Source organism: Camarhynchus parvulus, chromosome 4, assembly GCF_901933205.1.
Source record: "Camarhynchus parvulus chromosome 4, STF_HiC, whole genome shotgun sequence".
In the NCBI taxonomy this organism is placed as follows: Eukaryota; Metazoa; Chordata; class Aves; order Passeriformes; family Thraupidae; genus Camarhynchus; species Camarhynchus parvulus.
The window spans coordinates 51,961,333-51,981,055 of record NC_044574.1 but is presented as its reverse complement, the minus strand read 5'-3'; the positions used below and the strand labels follow the sequence as shown (position 1 = coordinate 51,981,055).

The 19,723-nt window shown below is 37.0% G+C and overlaps 1 protein-coding gene across 1 annotated transcript in view; it reads left to right on the top strand.

The window, feature by feature from the left end:
• The window catches only part of GRID2 (glutamate ionotropic receptor delta type subunit 2), a 669,086-nt gene that overhangs the window by 437,629 nt on the left and 211,734 nt on the right, over positions 1-19,723 (top strand). Inside the window, exon 5 of the mRNA XM_030948215.1 lies at positions 18,833-18,886. Within this exon, the coding sequence (XP_030804075.1) occupies positions 18,833-18,886 (54 nt within the window). The remainder of the gene's footprint in view (positions 1-18,832; positions 18,887-19,723) is intronic.

The window sequence follows — 19,723 nt, the reverse complement described above, 5'->3', positions numbered from 1 at the left end:
CTAGAAACATGATACTTTGGTTTGTAAAACAAAACACTTTTTCAAACATAGTTTTTCAGGACTGTTGTACATATTTTCTATGAACAGGTTCTGAAAAAATATTCATGTGCTTGTGGCAGCAAATATAATTATTGTTAATATGTTCAGTAATATTTAGTTGGGCTATCTTAGCTACTTCTCTGTAGCCTGATATTTTTGCTCTATTTTTTTTCATGAATAATGAACATTACAGATTTTAAAGGGAATGAGTTGTAGAAAAGTATCATAAAGAAACATATTATTAGAAGAACTGTTGATTGTCTATTCATTAGATTCATTAGTGTTGTATGAAAGTAGTAACTGAGAAAGAAGTAAATTAAAAACCCCTATTATCCAGAAAAGTTAATGATTTCCTCATCAGAACTATGTACAGTGGCTTAGTCTTGGTTACTTTTACATCTTTAGCTCATTTTGTACTTGAAATATAAAATTTCCTCAGTAAGTTCTTCATAGCTGAGTTTTAGATCTGGTTATAAAATTTCATGCTTTGTATAAATTAAAAGGAAAAACTGTCTTAATAATGGGAGTGAAATGAAGCTAACCGCTGTGGTTGATGTGCTAATATGCTGGGAAAAAAAAAAGGGCAGGAATTAATTTGTCACTGTAATAAATTGTTAATTTGAAAGCAAGAGAGATTATAACAGCTCCATAATTAACTGCAAATGTTTCACCCCAAGGACTTTGTTTAGCACAGGAACTGATTGAACAGGAAAGATGGAATAACTTCAAGTAAATCAGTTCTTAAAGCATCTTCTGCCCAAACCTCTCCTCTCCTTGTGTGTCCCAAGCCATGTTCCATCAGTAATTAACATCCTCAGAAGCAGAAGGTGTAATCTTGATTTATTTTGTAAGATTTGAATTGGTGTGTTGATACTGTTCTGGGCTCTGATGTGGGTCTTCCCACAATCCATGAGTCAGAGAGTTTGCTTATTGAATTCCAAGTTCACATCCAGCTTCAGCCCTTATTGAGAAATGGTTCACAGGAAATACCATATTCAGTCTGGGGTCTTAACTTCAGTCTGATTTTGGTCACTGTGAGAAAGCTGCCTTCTTCACTGTAGCTCCTCAGGTGATCTGATTTACATATATACATATTTTTATATGTTTACATAAGTTTTCATGATTTTCACAATGTTTTTATGGGAAGGAGGGAAGGGGTGAATTTATACCACCATTTGTCTCAGTGCATTGGACCACAGGAATTTGGTACCTTCTACATGAAACTGGATAAACTGTGAAAAAGCAAAAAACCTAATAAGTTGAGACAGGATCACATGGGGATGTGTATTCCTGGCACTGTTTTTTTATTTATTTACTTACTTGAAATGAACTCAGTAGAGTCTCACTTTTCTTTGTCAGTATTTGTTACATGCTTTACCTGCCTTAATTACAGAGCTAGAGACACATCGAGAAATTAAGTCCTTGTAGTCCCCTCTGTCCTTAGTCATCTGCATTAATATTCATTTAGGAAGAAAAGACACACTAACCCAAGGGAGGTGTGTTTCTCAGAATGGGAAAATGTCACTGTCACCACAGCAAGGGTAGAAAAGAGACTTTCACACTGAAACTATGGTTTATAAGATTACTTGAAAAAGTCTCTTTAAGTACCTCTACATCATTATTTCAGAGACACTGTTGCTTCATTCCCATGAAAGTTGGGTTTCTGCCCTGATAAATCCCTAAAATCATCCTGTTATTCTGGAAATCAGGTGAGAGCACTGGCAAATAACAGCAAGTGGCTGAAAACAGTTTTCTCTGCAGGAAACTGGGCTAGAGGTCCTGAGGTGGTAGATAAAAGTTTGTTTCTACTTTTAGGATTGAGGAAGCAAATGGATCTTTAAGGGAAGTATTTTCTTGCATGTACTTTGGAAAATATTAAGTAAAAACCTAAAATCTTAACTCTTTTTAACAACACGTATAAAGACCTAGGTGTCAAAGACCAATAAGTATAAATTGGCAAAGGGCTGCTAACTCAGCTCTTTTTTAGGGGGTCAGAAGCTCAGATAGGAAAACATTAGTTTATTGGACATATTTTACAGCATAGTACTGTGGTAGTGATTAAATGAACATTACACAGCAGTTTTCCAAATTATTTAAGGACAAAGGCTAAATCAGTTTATATTGGCTTCATTATCTCACTTGCCAACATAGATCCTTCACTTCTAAGTTTTGGACACTGTCATAAATAATGCACATAAACTCCTTTCACTAGTTTTTTTTTTTGTGCTGTCATGGAAACAACAAATTTTTTAGTGTAAATAAAAGCTTTGTAAAATTATTTTTATAAGAGATGTAATTTGGGACCAAATTTACCATGGTCATGTACCTTTTTTCTGTTGTATTTATGTCATCATTTTGAGCCAAGAGGAAGGTAGAGATTTGAAAAAGAAGGTGCAGACTTAAAAGATTTGTGTTCCCTTTGTGAGATTGAAATGCAAAATAAGCCAAGAACTGCAAATTCTTCTTCTCTGAGGGTTTTTGTTGTCTGAGTATCAGTGCTCGGCAATTCAACATCCACAGAATTTTCCTGTCGTTTCCTTCCCTTTAGGAGGATGCCCTTTTTGCTTCATTTTATAAGTCACAATTCTAAAACCAGGTAAATTTTTTGATGTATGATTTCATGTCTCTAGTTAGTGGCACTTTCTACACATAATAATAATAATAATGTTATTTCAATAGTGGTTATACAGAACAGTTCTTGGCTTCATTAGTGTGTCCTTTTAATCCAGAGGCAGCTTGGTGACTCTGTGGTCATTTTTCTCCTTGTCCTTTTTCTTATGGCTTTCTTCAGTTTTCTTGCATGTTTATACAGCAGAGATAGCAAAATTAGAGCTAATTAATGTGCTTGAGATTATAAAGGAAACTTTAGTGAAAGAGAAGAAATTGAGATTTTAAAGGAAGCCAAAGTGAAGAAAATGTGTTACAGCTGCATCAAATTGGTCACTTTATTATCTGATTTAGTGTGTTTGTAGGTGCATTCTAAGAACAGAACTTGCTCTGATGTAAACAAGCCTCAGACATTGTTCAGTCACCACTAATAAGGTTTGAATGCTGCCCGCATGCACCCAACCAGCTCAGCTGCACAAGTGTTGGACTGAATCTAGGACCAGAAGCCCATTGAGGAAAAAAACCTGCATTTGAAATTATTTTTAAAATTTCCTGTTACGTTGTATTCCATGTAATTGTTGTAGCAGATTTCATAATTGTCCCTTCCAATATTACCTGCTCCTGGCAAGGAGCCATCCGACCTCCTTCCTCTTACCCATTTATGATGTAGACATCTTCCTGTGTTTACCACTTCTCCCTAGGACCAGAGGAAAGTCATTGAAAAATGTGATCACAATATTTTTACATGTAGGTACTTCAGCTCACAGGTCTGATTTGCCTTTTCAGTGCCTTCATCTACCTCAGTATGTATGCAGTTGCCAAAAAGCAAGAAGCACACACCCACAAAAACAAAGCTGAGACCTCCAAAGGAGGCTTATTTTTTTTTCAACTAGGTGATGCCAAAAGTATTTATGCTTTAAATGCCCTTTGAACAAGTGAAACACAGCTGTGGGAGCCTTGGTGTGTGTTTGAGGGAATACTACAAATGAAGCATAATGAAAAGCCTGCTTCCTCCAAAAAGAGGTTTTCTGCTTAGAACATGAAGTATTCCAAGATGACAACACTTATTTTAATTTCATTTGATGAAGGAATATGAGCTTTCTTTGTTTTCCATGCGTCCCTCCTCACACTCAAGCAAAGTTGTCATGGCACTTCTAATCCTAGCTCCTCTCAGATCAAGCTTGGTTTTGGGCTTGGGAGATACTTTACCGTGTATTTAATTCTAGGTTTTCTGTTGCATTTGTTCTCAAAATGAAGGCAAAAATATAGTAATTTCTTTAAAATGTCCATAAAAATAATCATAAAAACAGTGAGAAGTTCTTTCTGGAGAAGGTTCCCCATTTGGTACAGTTGTTGCTCAGTCATGTGCCAGGATGCCATTGTTAGACATCATACAAGTGCAGAACTACAGTGATAAAAATGTCTTTTATTGCCATAAATGCTAAAAAAAAAAAAGCGCCATATATTAGATATTGTAACATATATCCAGGAAGATTCATATTCTGACAGCACCGTGGTATTGCTCTGCTTTTATCTTCTTTTGCCCAGGGGAGAGTGAAATAGATACACATTAAGCAATTTCGATGGCATCTCTTTCCATTTTGGAGACAGGATATCGTGTGCAGAGGGTCATGGATCAAAGTTAGAATCTTCTTCAATAGAATGAATTTTCTAGGATGTTTACCAAGAAAATTTTCACTTTTGCAGGATCCTGTAAAATGCCTGGTTTGGAATTATAACTCACACAGAGGGCGTTTTCACATCTACAGAGATATATTCCTGATCTCTTAGGAAAAGCTGACAGTGTATAGGATAAGATATGGTAGATGAAACAAATAGGAATAAATTTGTGGTGCATGCATACATGCATACACAAACTGTGTGTTGTGGGACAAGAGGAAAATAAGCTCATTTTGTTTAGTTTTCAGATAGCTGTATTTGTAGCCTATGTTGCAGGCATCAGGCACTGCAGTAATAAAGGTTTTTAATATGTTTGCAGGATGCCAGTGCAGAAAATGAACGTGAATTTCTCATGATTCCTTAGAGCTCTTGTCTCTCACACTGAGCTTTAATTCATATCTGTCTCTCATGAACATTAACATAAAACTATAGAAGTGCCTTCCTTTCCCTTCTCTGAATTTCTGGTGGATTGCAGATGAGATTTGACTTTGGATTTTTTACCTTTTTTACATTTTTTAAATGATTCATTTGACTCCTCTAGACAAAATTCTTAGTGAGCATATGAGAAGTGCCATGAAAAGAGGTGATACTAAGGCACTGCCTACCTAAGTGGCAAGAAGTGGGATAAAATGCATCGCAACATCCCTAACTACTCTTGCTGTGACAGCCAGATGGCCCCTTACTCCAGAAGGGGCCAACAACCAGCAAGATTGAAAAGAACATAGGAGCGGAATACTCAGGAAAAGCACTTAAATATCCACCAAGGGCTCTGCTGGTGCATTTCTGCTCTGCTTCTGAAATGTTTTTCCTCATCCTGCTGGTGTTTTGAGGATGGAGATCAAACGAGGCATTGGCAGATGAAAAAAAGTGGTGACTCCAGGCAGAGATCTGGGGCTGACAAGGACATAAGTGCCCATCCCCAGAGGACAAGTGCCATATGTGAACCACAGAGGGATGGCAGCATGGCCCTAAAAGCAGCTGTGGAAAGGAGCAGGTATTTAGCAGTGTCTAAGCAGTTGTGTTTAATTGCACAGCACTGTGCAGCAGTCAGGTTCCCTTCTTGCTCACAGATGTGAGGTTCCTGGCTGGGACATGTGGGAAAAGCTTTACTCATTCCTCTTCCTGACTTAACTTTGGAAATGGCTCAGGAAGTCACCTGACATTTGACATAGCTCTATTGTGCTGTGCCCGCCTGACTGTCTCAGGTAAACTGGGATTTAATGGGACTTCAGATGGACCATTATTATGTTCACACATTCAGAATTTTACTTAGGTCTTCATGACAGATGTGTATCTCTCCTACTTGCTGCATAATAGAGCAAAAAATTATCTATATTGCTATAACACTTCTTCTGTTTGCCTTTCTTCCTTTTTATTTATTTTTATTTGTCTGTCTGGATAAGCTTTGAATACATGGGGGCCCACAGAGGACTTTGGATGTACTTGCTTCCAGCTGAAAATACAGCCTTATAGCCAACTTGTTTTTCCTATCAATCAGTCTGGAGAGAATAGTGCTCTATCTTGTTGATCATCCTTGTGTAAAGCTCATGTATCACTTCAAGGATTGTCTGGATATTGCTTCTGTCAGTTTGCTTCTACCACCATCGAAAAGCAAAGACCATGTGCCCATAATATTAATAGTCAGAATAGGAGAGATATGTCACTGTTCTGGTTCAGGTTAGTCAAAAGGATGATTGAAAGAATGCTACAAAAATGCAGTGCTTAAAGGTAAAAAGCTGTTTGACAGTACCTGTGGGAAAAAGGAATGTGTTGCTAGAAAATTTATTACACTCTGTAATGTGTCTTTCATAATTTACATTGAGGTACCTATGCCAGTAATCTCTTATACATATGACTTGTTTTTCTCACATAAGTAATTTCATCAGCTGAGTAATCACATAGACTAGGGGAATTGTTATCATGAGTCGAATTATGGCTCTTTATCTATTTAAACTAAAAACAAAACAAGGCAATTACAATTATGGGTTTGGCTTGTTTTGCATTAAAAAAAATAAAGTTGTAATATAGGCTTAAATTGAATGGCCATCAATACTTTTTATAAAAGTTCAAAAGGCCTTTATTTTTCTATATAGCTCATTTTGCTAAGGCTATAGTTGCTTTCACAAACTTAAAATGCAGAACTAATTGTATTTTTAACAAAGTGCATTCTATTTTTCCTTTTCTGGAATGTGCAAATCTTCTTAAACTTCTTCCAGTCTTTTTACTTTTCTCCATCAAAGCTTTCCAATTTATGTTTAAAAGATGATAGCAAGGATCTAATTTAAGCCTCTTAGTTTAGAAAGCCAAAAGAAATGGGCAACTGTTCCACAATGAAAATTTGAGAAAAAATTCTTAGCAACTTAATCCCTATCAATTATTGAACTGTACAGAATGCCTCAAATTACACTGTGCATGTTAAATGCTTCTACTTTTCTGGGGTTTTATGATTGCAACATTTGCCTCTCCTGCAATTCCTCTGTGTTTTCTTTCTGATAACAAACGAGAAGCATTTTAGAATAACCATACTTGATGACAAGAAAGTTTTCTCTTTTTCTGTAATAGAACACATATTGGCTTCTTGTGCTATTGTTTCACTAATAAAGTTGTTTTCAATGTGTTAGGATCTGTCTCATTTTAGAGATGATCCAATGTCCCAGCTGCAGTTGTGTTTCAGGTGTGCTTGAGCCTGTAATTTTGGTGTGTTTGTATCTCCAGGGTCTGCAGGATAGGTATTGCTTGGACTCTTTGGATCCAGGTGCAATTACTGTGTGAAACATGCTTTTAAACCAGCCTCAAACAATGATGAAAAACATACAGATTTTCTCTCTTTATAGAGCTGAAATATATTTTAGCCTGTATCAGTTTTTGCTGAGTTGTCACATTTCTGTTAGCTTAACCATTAGCTGCTAGAGAATTGTGGTAATACAGAGAGTACTTTGTATTCACCTTGAACATCAGTTTTTAATAACCTTCACTGACATATATGAAGGATTTCAGATTGAAGGTCTGCACACAGATATCTGGCCAGCAGGGTTTTTTTGGAAAGATGAATCTGAACTGCTTTGCATGGTTGATGTTGGGACACACATGGCTTATAAAAATCTTTCAATTATAGTCTGGGTTCCTGTAGTTGATTGGCTGAACTACTCTCAGAAGCAATAGCTGAATTTCCCAACATTTTGAAGTACTTTATTAGGAAAAATTAGAGCCATTATGAGAAAAAGAAAAGGCTGCTGCTTTGATCCATGCCGTTTATAAGACTCAGTGAGTCCTTGTGCAGATCTTCTGTCTGGGCCCACAAAGCCTTTGGACCTTTAGTAAGAGCGATCTATTTATTCATCTCTTGTGAAGCACAGAAGCAAAAATGGCCACTAGGCTTTGCAATTTGGTGACCAGAATGCTTTCAATGTGTTTAGAACTGATTTTGTCTTTGCACAAGTACTTTTGAGAGCTTGTTTTTCATAGGGAGCTTCAATCCTGCAGCCAGTTAGAACTCCATTAAACTGCTCCTGATTCTTGAACTCCTATTACAAGAAAAAAATGCTTTCAGCCTGTATGCTTGGAGAGGAGCTGAATGCTAAGTTTATGTACAAGTCAGAAATGGGGGCTATCTCACTTGAACCTCTGCCACTGTTGTTCTCTGCAGATATGTGAAATGACAGGAGAGGCACCACCACGAAGCTGAAGAGCAAAATGAGCTGATGGCTTTAGCGATATTTTGTCACTTGAATGGTGACCTTTGTTAATAATGCCTGTGATAGGAAAATGAAATACTTTCTGTTTCAGTAATGCCAGTCTGATGCTTGGCAAAAATTGCTTTTAAGTCAGACAGCAAAGAAAAAAGAGCAGCACTGTTATATTCTGTAGTGTATGAAGTTGAACATTTTCCCTGATAGGCAGTTAGACTAAATCTTGAGTTTACTAACAGATGCAAAAGGAGTTGAAACCACATTTCCGTATCACTAATACAATAAACAACACACTGCCAGCCATAATCAGGGCAGGATTTTCAAGGCACTCAACTTATATTTAAAATCCTGAATGGAATGCGCAAGTTTTCAAAGGCACTCAGCATTCTGCAGCCCCTCTTGAGGAAAATCTGAGTAAATTACAGTTGCCAATCAATTCAGAGGGTCTGGCTATAAAATATTCCTTTGCTATTCTTTGGAAAAAAAAAAGGAGGTAAAGGTGAACTAAGTCTTCTGTTTTCAGTTTGGAGACATAAATTCAATCTATTTTTTTAATAGTTGCTAAACTTTAAAAACAATGGCACCCACACTTAATATCAAAAACAAACAATGAGAATGGGCCAAATTGAGTAGATTAACTTTAATCAGTATTTTATTAATTTGGATTGCTTGTACCTTGGTTGGAGAGGAAGCTTTTTTTATGGAAAATGGCTGGTCTTAAGAAAACTGTTGTTATGGCTTTAGTTTTTCTGTTTGCTTGCTTTTAAGCAATAGCAGTCAAAAATATTTGTTCACACTACCAAACATCCCTCTGAATCAGGCACCCTGTTCTGCTACTTCTGTTCTCTACTTCAAAACTTCAAGTTGTTCCTCAAACCCCCTATTCTTCAGCCTCTTTCTGACAGTGATTTCCATCCTAATTGAATATACTTTTAAGTTATACTGGTGTAAAGGAAGAGGAACTGTACTACAATCTATGAAAGTACTGAGGTATAAAATCAATCATGGTTGAGAAGGGAAAGGTTATTTAAAATACAGCCTTTATATGATTCTTTTACAAGTTTTATTTAATTTTCCTTTTGCTGAGTGCAGTCAACCCGTAGTAATGCACACTGGGAAGGAATCTTGTGCCTCACAAGTGTGTTTTTCTTCAGTCTTATCTGTTCACTACCTTACTAAAGTGGTAACTTTGGTTAATCATGATTCTCAATAGGTGTATGTTTAAAGAGGAAGTAAATATGAACAAATTTGCACATTTTTATATGAGGTAACAAAGGAGCATACATTGAAATTATGACAGATACCATTTTACCATCTGTATTCTTTTTGTAGCCTCCAAAGCTCTCTTTACTAGCAGACATGATACTAAGGCAGACTTAAGATCCATTGTCCAACTGGCATTCCTTTTTCCTCTACAAATTGAAGCATTGAATTAATGACTGTTTGTCTGAACTTCTTGTGTCCCATTAATAGTTTGAACGCTTTCTTTACATTAATAAGGGCTTGGAATAAATCAGATGCTGCCTATAAAGTCTGCAAGAGGTTAAAATTAAAAACTGAACTTTTTATTCTGCTTAGAAAAATAATTTATATGTGCAGATGGAGTAACTGTAAATCTGTGACAAAGCTTCATTAATCCCTGACTTTCACTGTTGTGGAGAGATTCTGACCTTGGAGAAGGCAGTTGCAAAGGCATCAAAATCAGCAAGGCAATTATTTTCCATCTTTTAGAGGACTTGTCAACAGCCTTCAATCTTGAGTGAGTTCACTAAAAGGGTAGCTCCTGAATGGCTGCAAGTAGGAGATGCTGAAGTGTTTAAAATAAACACCACAGCTGGGAGAAGTCTCTGACTCCAGCTCTTAATCCATAAGAACAAGGAAATTGTGATACTGTGGTGTAGATTCAGGCTTCTTATGTTTGGTTCTTCAACTTCAAAGGTGTGATGACAACCACTTGGATTCAAAGCCCCTGTCAGGGCCAAATACTCAAGTTTTCTTCTTCAATTTCCATATAGAATTCAGCTTAAAAAAAAAAGATAACGAGGTCTTCAGGGGTCAATTTAGTACTATTGCTATAAACAAAATCTAGTTTATAAAAAGAAAGGCAGGTAGAGGCAACCACTCAACAGTAATGAATCTGAATTTCTGTATTTCCATGATAATTTGAGACACTTTTTTACTTTGAAATAAATAGTTTCTAGGTGGAATGTACATTATTGTTCATTAAGAGTACCATTATTCTGCTTTCTTGCAACTGTCTTGCAGTGCAGGCAGGAGAATAGGTCTGAGTTAAAGCCAAGTAGCTTCAGAACTTAAGAAAAAAATATGTGGTGGTTTGTTTTGGTTTTGGGTTTTGTTTTTTTTTCCCAGAGTCGATATTATAAACACTTTTCAGAAGGATAATAGGAATATAAATCAAAGCATAAATTTGGAAGTAAGAAAACCAACTAAGAATAAAATAATCCTTAAAATGAAAGATATGTAAATTGCTTATAGTTATTTTATTTTAAACCTACATTCTACAGGCTGACTTCAGAAAGATGCATGGGTTTAGACACCTATAAAATATACATTATTAGCTTTTCTCAATGGTTAAGGAAATGAGTCATTTTTAAAAGGCCATTTCTGCTAGACAGAATGTGTTTTTATTTTGTGTTCTCAGTACAAGCCTGTGGTCAAACTCACTGAAGTATTAATGCTGTCTTTATTTACTTTTATTGAATATTTAACTGTTTTATTTAGCATGGGGCTGATTTCTGTACTTTAACAGCCTCCATCTCTTAAAATCTTAGGACAGAAGATACAAAGTGTTCCCTGAAGCTTGACTCATTTCAGATGTAGTTATGATGGCAAGCCAAGTCAATATCAAACTAATTATTCAGTGGAGTAACCCAATGCTTTTAGTTTAAAAGTGTCATCTTTTGAAATAGATCTGAAAAAGTGGAAAACTGATCAGGTGCTTCACCTATTTATTTTTAAAAGAAATGCATTTTCATGAGACAAACAAATGAAGCTCTGTCAGCCGTATCACCCATCCTTAGGAGGAAACTTGAGGACAATTTCCACCTGCTTCCTCCAAATGCTGTAGAAGCTTGCATTCTAATCACTGGTGAATGTGTCTGTCAGGGTTCATCCAGTAGTTGGTATTTTCTTTGGGGGTTTTTTTGTGGTTTTTTTTTTTGTGTGTGTGTGTGTGGTTTTTTTGGGTTTTTTTTTTTTCTTTTTTTGGTTTGGTTTTTTTTTGGGGAGAGTTTTTGTGGATGTTTGTTTCCTTGCTTTTTCTTAGAAGGAATGTCAGGGAAAGAAATCCCAGAATGAGGTGGCTGTCCAGAAGAACAAAAATAACTATAGCCATGTGTGGTTTGGTTCTGTTTTTCATCTCTCAATAGCAGAAATGGGTAGAGATTAAAATTAGATTACAAAAAAATACTGCCTTTGGTGAAGAGAGATTTTCATGAGCTTTAGTTTCTGGTGCATAAGAATGAGCTTTATAAATCAACAACTGATCTCCCTACTGAAAAGCTGAAAGGCTAAGAGTGGGAGCACAGAAAGAACTTGCTGTGGCACCAGAAGGAAGAAATGGAGCAACCAGCCTGATAAAATGGTGGTGGTTTGATGAATTAGGAGCTAGAAGGAAAAAAAGTAAAAATAAGCACAAACCTACCTGAGGATCTCCATGAACTAGTCCTGTGGGTGTTTAACCTAGTACAATATACTAAATAGTACAACTCCACGCTTCTACCTTTCTAAACTTCAGATCAGTTTAGGTAGTCTTCAGTTTATCACCTTTCTTTGCTATTTAATAGTCTTTAACTTCCATATTTTGCTTTACATACCAGTCTAAGGGGATACTGTACTGTTAGAGACTGCTCTGAATGCTCACACTAGTCCAAAGTTAACATCTTTAGTTAAACGTCATGTTTAGAAATGGCCTCTGACTTCTTGTGTTTGATTGGTTGTTGGTTTTTGTTTGGTTGTTGTTTTCTCAGAGTGGGGGTGGGAGCAGGCTTGAATTGGGGTGGCTTCCTGTCTCACATGTGCATATTGGAAGTCTGTTTTTTATTATATCTTAGTGATCCTCAAATTGCTATGTCCCTGGGGGAGAAAATCAGGTTAAGACATGTTCACCTATAAAACAGCAGTGGTGACTCCAAGAGGCTGGTCCATGCAAAGACATGGGCAGCAAATCTATAGGTATTGGATGAAAGCATTTTGTCAATCTTCCATTTGGAAGAATGCAGTCCAGTTTGTAAAGCCTTGTATTGGTTTGGACATATTGTAGGCAGACAGTGTTTGGGAAAAGTTAACAGGAGGTTGGTATCCCAGCTCAACTCTTGAGAAACTTTCTAAATCACTTTCTAAATTATTCCAATATCAGCCATTCCCAGAGCTATGGCCTGTGTAATGCCATCTTGTTGGCTTTTGTGGAAAAAAAAACCCAATCAAATGGAAAGCGTGGTTTGCTCTGTGGTGGTCCAGCAGAAGGATTCGCAGTCAGTACTGCAGGTGCTCCTGGAGGAGCAGAAGGTTGACAGGAAGGCAAGCTCTAGTTGAAGACAGTTCCCTTCAACATTTTGAGAAAGGAGCCATGGCCTCTGGGTGCCTTGTCACGAGCAGTCCCAGCTGTAGCACAAGTAAACCAGGAGCCAGGGAGCTCTCCTCTGTGTTTCAAACAGGAGATACCTGAGATGGCCTGGTCCTGTAAGGATCTTTGTTTACATGCAACATTGCTTCTTGCTTGGATGTTTGCAAGCTTGTCTGACTAGTTGCATATGTGTGGGACTAAATTTTGAAAATCCAGAATGTTTTTCCTGTATTTCCTTTGTGAAGGAAAGGAATTATCTTCCTTTATCATCTGTATCTTGCAGTTTTTGCCCACACTTTTGAGCACACAGCTATAAGAAAGAGGCAATGTAGATAATTTTTGATGTAATTTTCCATTAAATGAAAGGAATGGTTTTCCTTTATGATCTCTGTCTTGCAGTTTTTGCCTGCACTTGTGGCCCCATATCTATAAGAAAGAAGCAATGTAGATAATTTTTGATGTAATTTTCCATTAAATGACTTGGGTTTTTTTGGACAAAAACCCTTTTTTCTTTCTTGCTTACTACTGCACATGGAAAAAGCTTGCATGCTGGCACTACAGCTGCTTTACTTGCTTTAGATTGTCTTACATTTAGGCCATTTAAAGGTTTGAGTGTGAACAATAGAAATAGTTATGACAAATTGTCAAGCTCTTCCAAAGATTCAGAAGTTCTGGAGTTGCTGCCAATGACAGATGATTTGTCCTTGCTCATCACTTGTCATCTTGGCAGCGTTTTTGTGCTCTCTGCTAAATCTCCCTCAGTGTGTAGTTGAATTCTTTAGAAAAAGAAAATTAGTTTCTGTTTCATCTGTGTTCGTGCTCATCAGTTCAATAACGTCTGTGTTTCACTAAGTGGAACACCTTCCTCATGAAGCATGAGTTTGATTTATTTTAATAGGATGTTAGGAGAACTGCTGGAGCTTGACATGAACATATTTCTAAAGTTATGAAGATGTTAAGAATGATCTTTTGTATCTGTTGCTGTGGATTTCTGTGATTGTGCGTGAATAGTGCTGCATACTTGACAGGCTGTATCCTTTGCTGCAACTAATAAATCCTTTGCAAGGATTTATACAACTAATGGCAATGTTTTCATATACTCAAGTGTGAACTCTGTGTCTGAAAAGGGGCTGAGTGAGTAGAGAGTTATTTTCTTTTTCAGCTTTTCCACAATTTCATAAGGTCTGTTTCAGAACTGGCATGCTAACTTGCTACTTTGAATCTTAGTAATGGAGAATTATGTGATATGGCATTATAAATAATTGAATACCAACAGTCTCTACATGAAAAAAAAGCTGAATTCAGAAAAGCAGTTTTCTGAAGGAGTTGGTTAATAGGCTGTCCTCTGCTTGTTCCCTGACACTGATTTAGCTGTCTGAGACAGGAAGGAGTCAGTGGCAATGGGCATTAAGCTTAAACACAGCTCCCCAGTTCACCCTGGAGTTCTGCTTACAAATGGAGGTACTCAATGGAATAGCGGAGATGGCACCTCCAAAGCACAAAATGCTTTTTTGGATTGGGGTATTCTTTCAAATATTTCCTTTTTAGTAAATACATATGGCCTGAACTGCAGAACAGTCAATACAGAATTAATAAATTCTGCTTCCTTTAGCTACTGGTAGTCCCATTCATCACAGTTAAGAAAGCAACTTATATTTAGAAGCTCAAAGGCAGCTGTCTTGGGTTAGACTGAAGTGTCTAACTCCAAAGGTGGCTTAAATGCCTAAAGGAGCAGTAAGAACAGGGTAGGGATATTTTTTCCTAATGCTCTCCTTGCCAGCAGCTCTGCTTGGCTTCAGAGAGCTTTTTGCATTGACCTATAGCTTTGTATGTTTATTAGCCCACAGCTTGTATGATTTCCCCTAGGGGACATGTGAAATGAGAATTTGTCAAATAGTTACATGGTTTTCTTTGTTTTAGAAAGTGTCAACTTTCCTCCATTTAATATCTTTGTAGAATTTTGGTGTTCATCCCTCATTAGGAATGCACACTCTAGTTTTCTCAGTTTTAGCCTAAGAGGTGAGCTGCATAAACAATAGGTTCACCTGTCTTCTCTCTTGTATGGAAATTTCCAATTTGTCCCTTACCTTTTGGGAGGGAATAGCACTGCTTCCTGTCACAGGGCCAGCAGAACCAGTGATGAATCTGAAACTTGCGTTGTATTCAAATGCTTGAGGTCTTGAAGCCCCAACCTCCTACACGCCCCAATCAAGTCGTTTTATTGCTTCTAAAATACAGGATTTCAGATTTCTTTTTCATTACTGCCCTTATGCACTTGCAAGCATTATTCTCTACATTCATTTTTCCCTGGAACAGAGCACACATTCATGCCAGCTCACTTGATATGCATGCAGATATGAATTTCAACCAGAAAAAGATCATCACTCAGATAAAAAATACTTGTTTTACAATTCTGAGCATATTAGGCATAGAAACCTGCTGCAAAACTGCCTTTAATACTTCTGCTGTTTGTGCTTTTTAGGTTATGGTCAATTTTAAGCAGACCTAGCCGTGTTTTTTTTGGGTTTTTTTCGCTTCACTCTTATTTGTTACCATCCCTTCTATGTGAAAATGCAATAGCTTTTTGAAATAAAGAGAATGGCAAATGCAGGAGATAGACAAGGGCATTCTGGAACATTGTGTCGTGGCTGGAAAGGCCTGCTGTGTGCAAGTAATGACTGCTGTACTGATGAATAATTGGATCTAGGTTGTGTTACTGCTGACTCTAGACAGTTTGGGAGTTTTTAAGACTGATTTATTATAGTCTTCTACTTGCAGACTAGTGCTTAATAGCTGCTGATGGAGATAATCTTCTGATAGTAAGGTTATGCATGTGATTGCTCTTAGAATTTGAAGAAAACTTTAGGATTGAGTAACTTTTTTCCTCAGGCATCAAAACTGAAGGTGTGCATAGCACTGCATTTTTTTTTTTTTTTTTGTAAAACAGTGGATATTCCAGTATATTCCAGTACATTTATCTACACTGAAAAACATAAGGAGCACAATAATTGGAAAATCTGAGAAAGTTATTAATGATGATGATGATAATATTATAGTGTCCTGCAATTCCTACAGACACAGAATGTGCACTGCCAACTTTAAGGTCAATTAAATGGACAATAAAGGCCATGCTGGCAGAAGAGAAGTTCGGGAAGAGACTGAGATGCAGCATTTTGGTGCTGCTGAAATGAACAGCTCTTTTGTGAGAGATAAGGCTGAATGACCCAGGGATGAAAATAAGGCCTTGAAATCTCAGCCTAATGCTGAGTCCCAGTTCAGATGTAAATCTGTCTTAAAAATCTAGCAACTTTTTGAGTGGCTGTCAATGCCAGAACAAGCTTTGGTTAGATGGGCTAAGGAAAATGCCAAAAAGCACCTTCTAGCAGACTGAAAGGTGAAGTGAATTTTTAAATCTGGGGCTATTTGCAGCCCATCTAAACTTAGAAAATGTTAGTTTGAGTGTCTCTGAGTGCACTACAAGTTCCAATCTGACATATGCTTTTTGAAGAAGTTTTTAGTATTAAGTAGATTCATGAATGCATAAACTTTAATGGATAAAGCATGAACTTTCTGCTGAGGAGTTTCAACTGTAACTAAAAAATGGGTTAATTTCTTCTTGTTATTTGGAAATTGTGAATAAATCTGTCACAGGTACCCTGAGCTGTTTGAAATAATGTGAGTGACTTGTGAGACCAGTGAGCCTCTACCAGTGACTGGCTTAACAGGTCTGTGAGCTTTACATAATAAAACCAGTGACACTTAGGACCATATTCAGTTGAAAAGACGTTCTCTGATTGAAATCTGAGAATCTGGGCAAAGTAGGTACTCCAAAGCAAATATTTATTAAGAAACTAAATTAACTGAAACAAAAATGTGAGATACAATACATGAAAATCTGATCAACTGAAGCTTCAGGCACAAAGAAGTTATCTGGCTCGCTTGTAATACGTTAATAAAAAGTGAACAGAAAATGTGAATTATCATTTTGTGGATTCCCTAAATCTGAATTTTTGGTTGACTGCCATTTGGAAGCAGAGAAAAAGCTTAGGAGCCCTTTGTGAAACACAGTTATTGCCATTTTCCTACCACCACTGGGAGACTTGACTCGAGGCACGGGAACCTTAGGAGACCTCATCTTGAGCAGAGCAGTTACAGCAGGGCAGACGTTCCCGGAAGGACATCCCAGAGCCAAAAGTTAGGAAGGACAAGGTTGCTAGGAACCTGACAAGAAATCAGAAAACATGCTGACTGTGCTGCCTTTTTTCCTTTTTTTTTTTTTGTGTTTAATTCTGCTTGCTTTCAGCAGAACTGTATGTAGATTGATTAGCAGAATTATTCCCGCTTTAGTAAGGCTTTGGTTTGTTCTGTTTTACGGAAAAATTAAATGACAGCTTATATTGTAAATGGGATAAACTTTCTATGCTTTGGAAGTTTATGTAAGGAGCAAATGCTCCATTGGGAATTTTGTTGCTAGTCTGTCCTTTTTTGACCTTTTTTGGTTCCTGGGTGAGTTTGTATTCCAGCTGGTTTATTATGAGCAATCTGATCAGAACAGCCATGTTGCAGTTCAAGCATCCTTGGCCAGTCTGCTGTGCTGCCTCCTATCACAGTTACTCAGTTTCTGTCCTATTGTTTTATACATGCTGTGGGAACACCTGCAGTGGAGAATGCAAGAAAATGTCAAAGCAACACACCAAAATATCATGTTGATTTTACCTGTTGAACTCCACAGAAATTAAGGACCCCAATTCCTGCTAATGCTATTGAAGTTTTCCAGAAAACTGAAGTTTTCCATTAGCAGCTATGGCTGCTAATCCCCCTCATTTCTGATCGGTGCTCTGAGAGTTTCAAATAAGGAATCAGTCATACACTGCTGCTCCTGCTTTCCCCTCACCTAGGTCTCTCCAGATCAGAATTTCCAATCTTGCCTTAGCATTCTGCTAAACAAGCAGTGACCTCAGTTCTAATAGCCTTTGAATTAATAATGAGGTTTATCAGTGTGAGTTTTTTCAATGCTCTTAAGATTTGTGGCCAGTTAAATTGTTCTCCTTTGGACATGGCACAGTATAAATTGCCACCATCCTTGGCAAGTGCTATTTCTGTTGGTTGTCATTAAAAGCCAATGGTCCAAGTAATAACAGGCCAGCACTAGGCATCTAATTGAACACTTAAACACTGTCAACCCCAAGATTTGTTTCTGTTTTTCTTTGGAGTTTTTTTCTGTTTTGTTTTTTTAAGGTATATTCAATACAGTTTTAAGTATCCAGTAGTTTTGAGTTGTGAATCAAGATGAGCATGGTAACTATACAAATAAAATGGAATTAATCTGTGTTGAAAACTTTTTGCATGTTAATCCTAATTCAATTTCATGTAGAAAAAAAAAATAAGGTGTCCAGCTTTTTCCAGAGTTTTTTTCTGGCCTCCCTTTTGTCAGTGATTTCTTTCCTACCTAATGAAAGAAGAACAAGTGTATTGTTATCCTCTTCATTTGCACTGTGCAGTGGATTCAAAAGAGACTTGCCACAAAAGTGTAATGGATTCAAGGAGGGACAGGACTGAGTGAAAGATGAGTTAGAAAGCACGTGTTCAGTCCAGCATGAAGGCAGGTTGTGGACAAATTTTCAGCAAAGGAAAGAAGATGCATGAGAGGAGGATGAGAGGCCTTCTGTGCATGGAATCTCAGACAGGCTATAATTCATCATTCCTGTGACAGCCCTCTTTCTCAGGAGAACCCTTTCCTTCCTGCTCTTTGCACTTCTGTGAACTCTCGCATTTGTGATGTGGTTTTTTTTGGTTTGGGTTTGTTTTGTTTTTCCTTAATTCAGGGGCTTTCAGAGTGGATATGCACTGGAAAGGCCTTAGAAGCAGGAAATACAGAAATCTTACAAAAGTCACTTAATATTAATTTTCTGCCTTCCTCTTTGTTGCTTCCTCTCAACACAGAGTGCTAAAGCAAAAATGTTTTCATTTTTCTCCTCAGTTAACTGAAACATATTCTTTCCTGTGATGCTAGCAATGAAATGTATTTCCAAGTTGAATTGGCAAGTCAAACAATAACACAAATTCTTCTGCAGCATGGTGCTAAAGGTTCTCTATCCTCAGCTCAATAGCAAAAGTTCTAGAGAGCATGTGCTTTGGTTTTTGTCATTTGCAGAGAGCATCTATTTAATTTTTACTTTTTTCTGGCTTTCCCAAGCAAGCTGACTGATAGCTGGTTTGTTCTCTGTTTCAGGTCGTGGAGACTAATTTGGTTGCTTTTGACTGTCACTGGATCATTATAAATGAGGTAACTGTCAAGTGAACATTGTTGTGAACCATGAATCCTGTTTTCAGCCTTACTGACAATATTCATGCTGATTCTCCCTTTGCCAACAGGAAGCAGTAGCTATGACAAAGTTCAAGCACAATGAGGGAGTAGATGTTGGTTAATAAAAGTAGAATGACAGGTTCTTGGATTTTGCTGGTTTTTCTTGCCTGTTTTAAATGGAAGTGCCTCTATGAATAAATAGAAAATAAACTATAAAAACCCCCTTTATTTCTAAATATCTCAAGAGTTCACAATTGAGCTGACTGTTTTCACAGGCTCTTTTTAACGCCTTTTTTTAATATGTAATCTTTTGTGGTGGACTCCTTGCATTTTGTTTATATTTTAATGATTTCTTTTCTTAATAATAGTAAAAATAGTAATAATTATAATACCAAAATCCCATATTTCCTTTTCTTTTATGAACTTTCCAAATGTTCTGTCATGGTTGACATCCAAACCTGTTGATATTAGTGGGAGGCTCCTTGGTAGACTTCTGGATTAAGTCGTATATAAATGTTCATAAAGGGAAAACAGTAAGTTAAATTAAGATTCTGCTTTTACACTGTGAAGTAAGTTCTTCCATGAAAGCCTGTCAGCTAAAATATGACAAGTCAATATGTGAAATAGTTTTGTATATGAAGTATTGAACACTGCAGTTCAGGTTTGACAGCATTTGGGTTTTTGAAAACTAATTTAGGTCAAAAATAACTGAATTCCCTGAATAGATTACTATCTCCTAACATGTTAATCATGCAACTCCAGTATATTCTCAGGATAAAAGACTGCATGTAAATTCTATGTCATACTACCTGGATT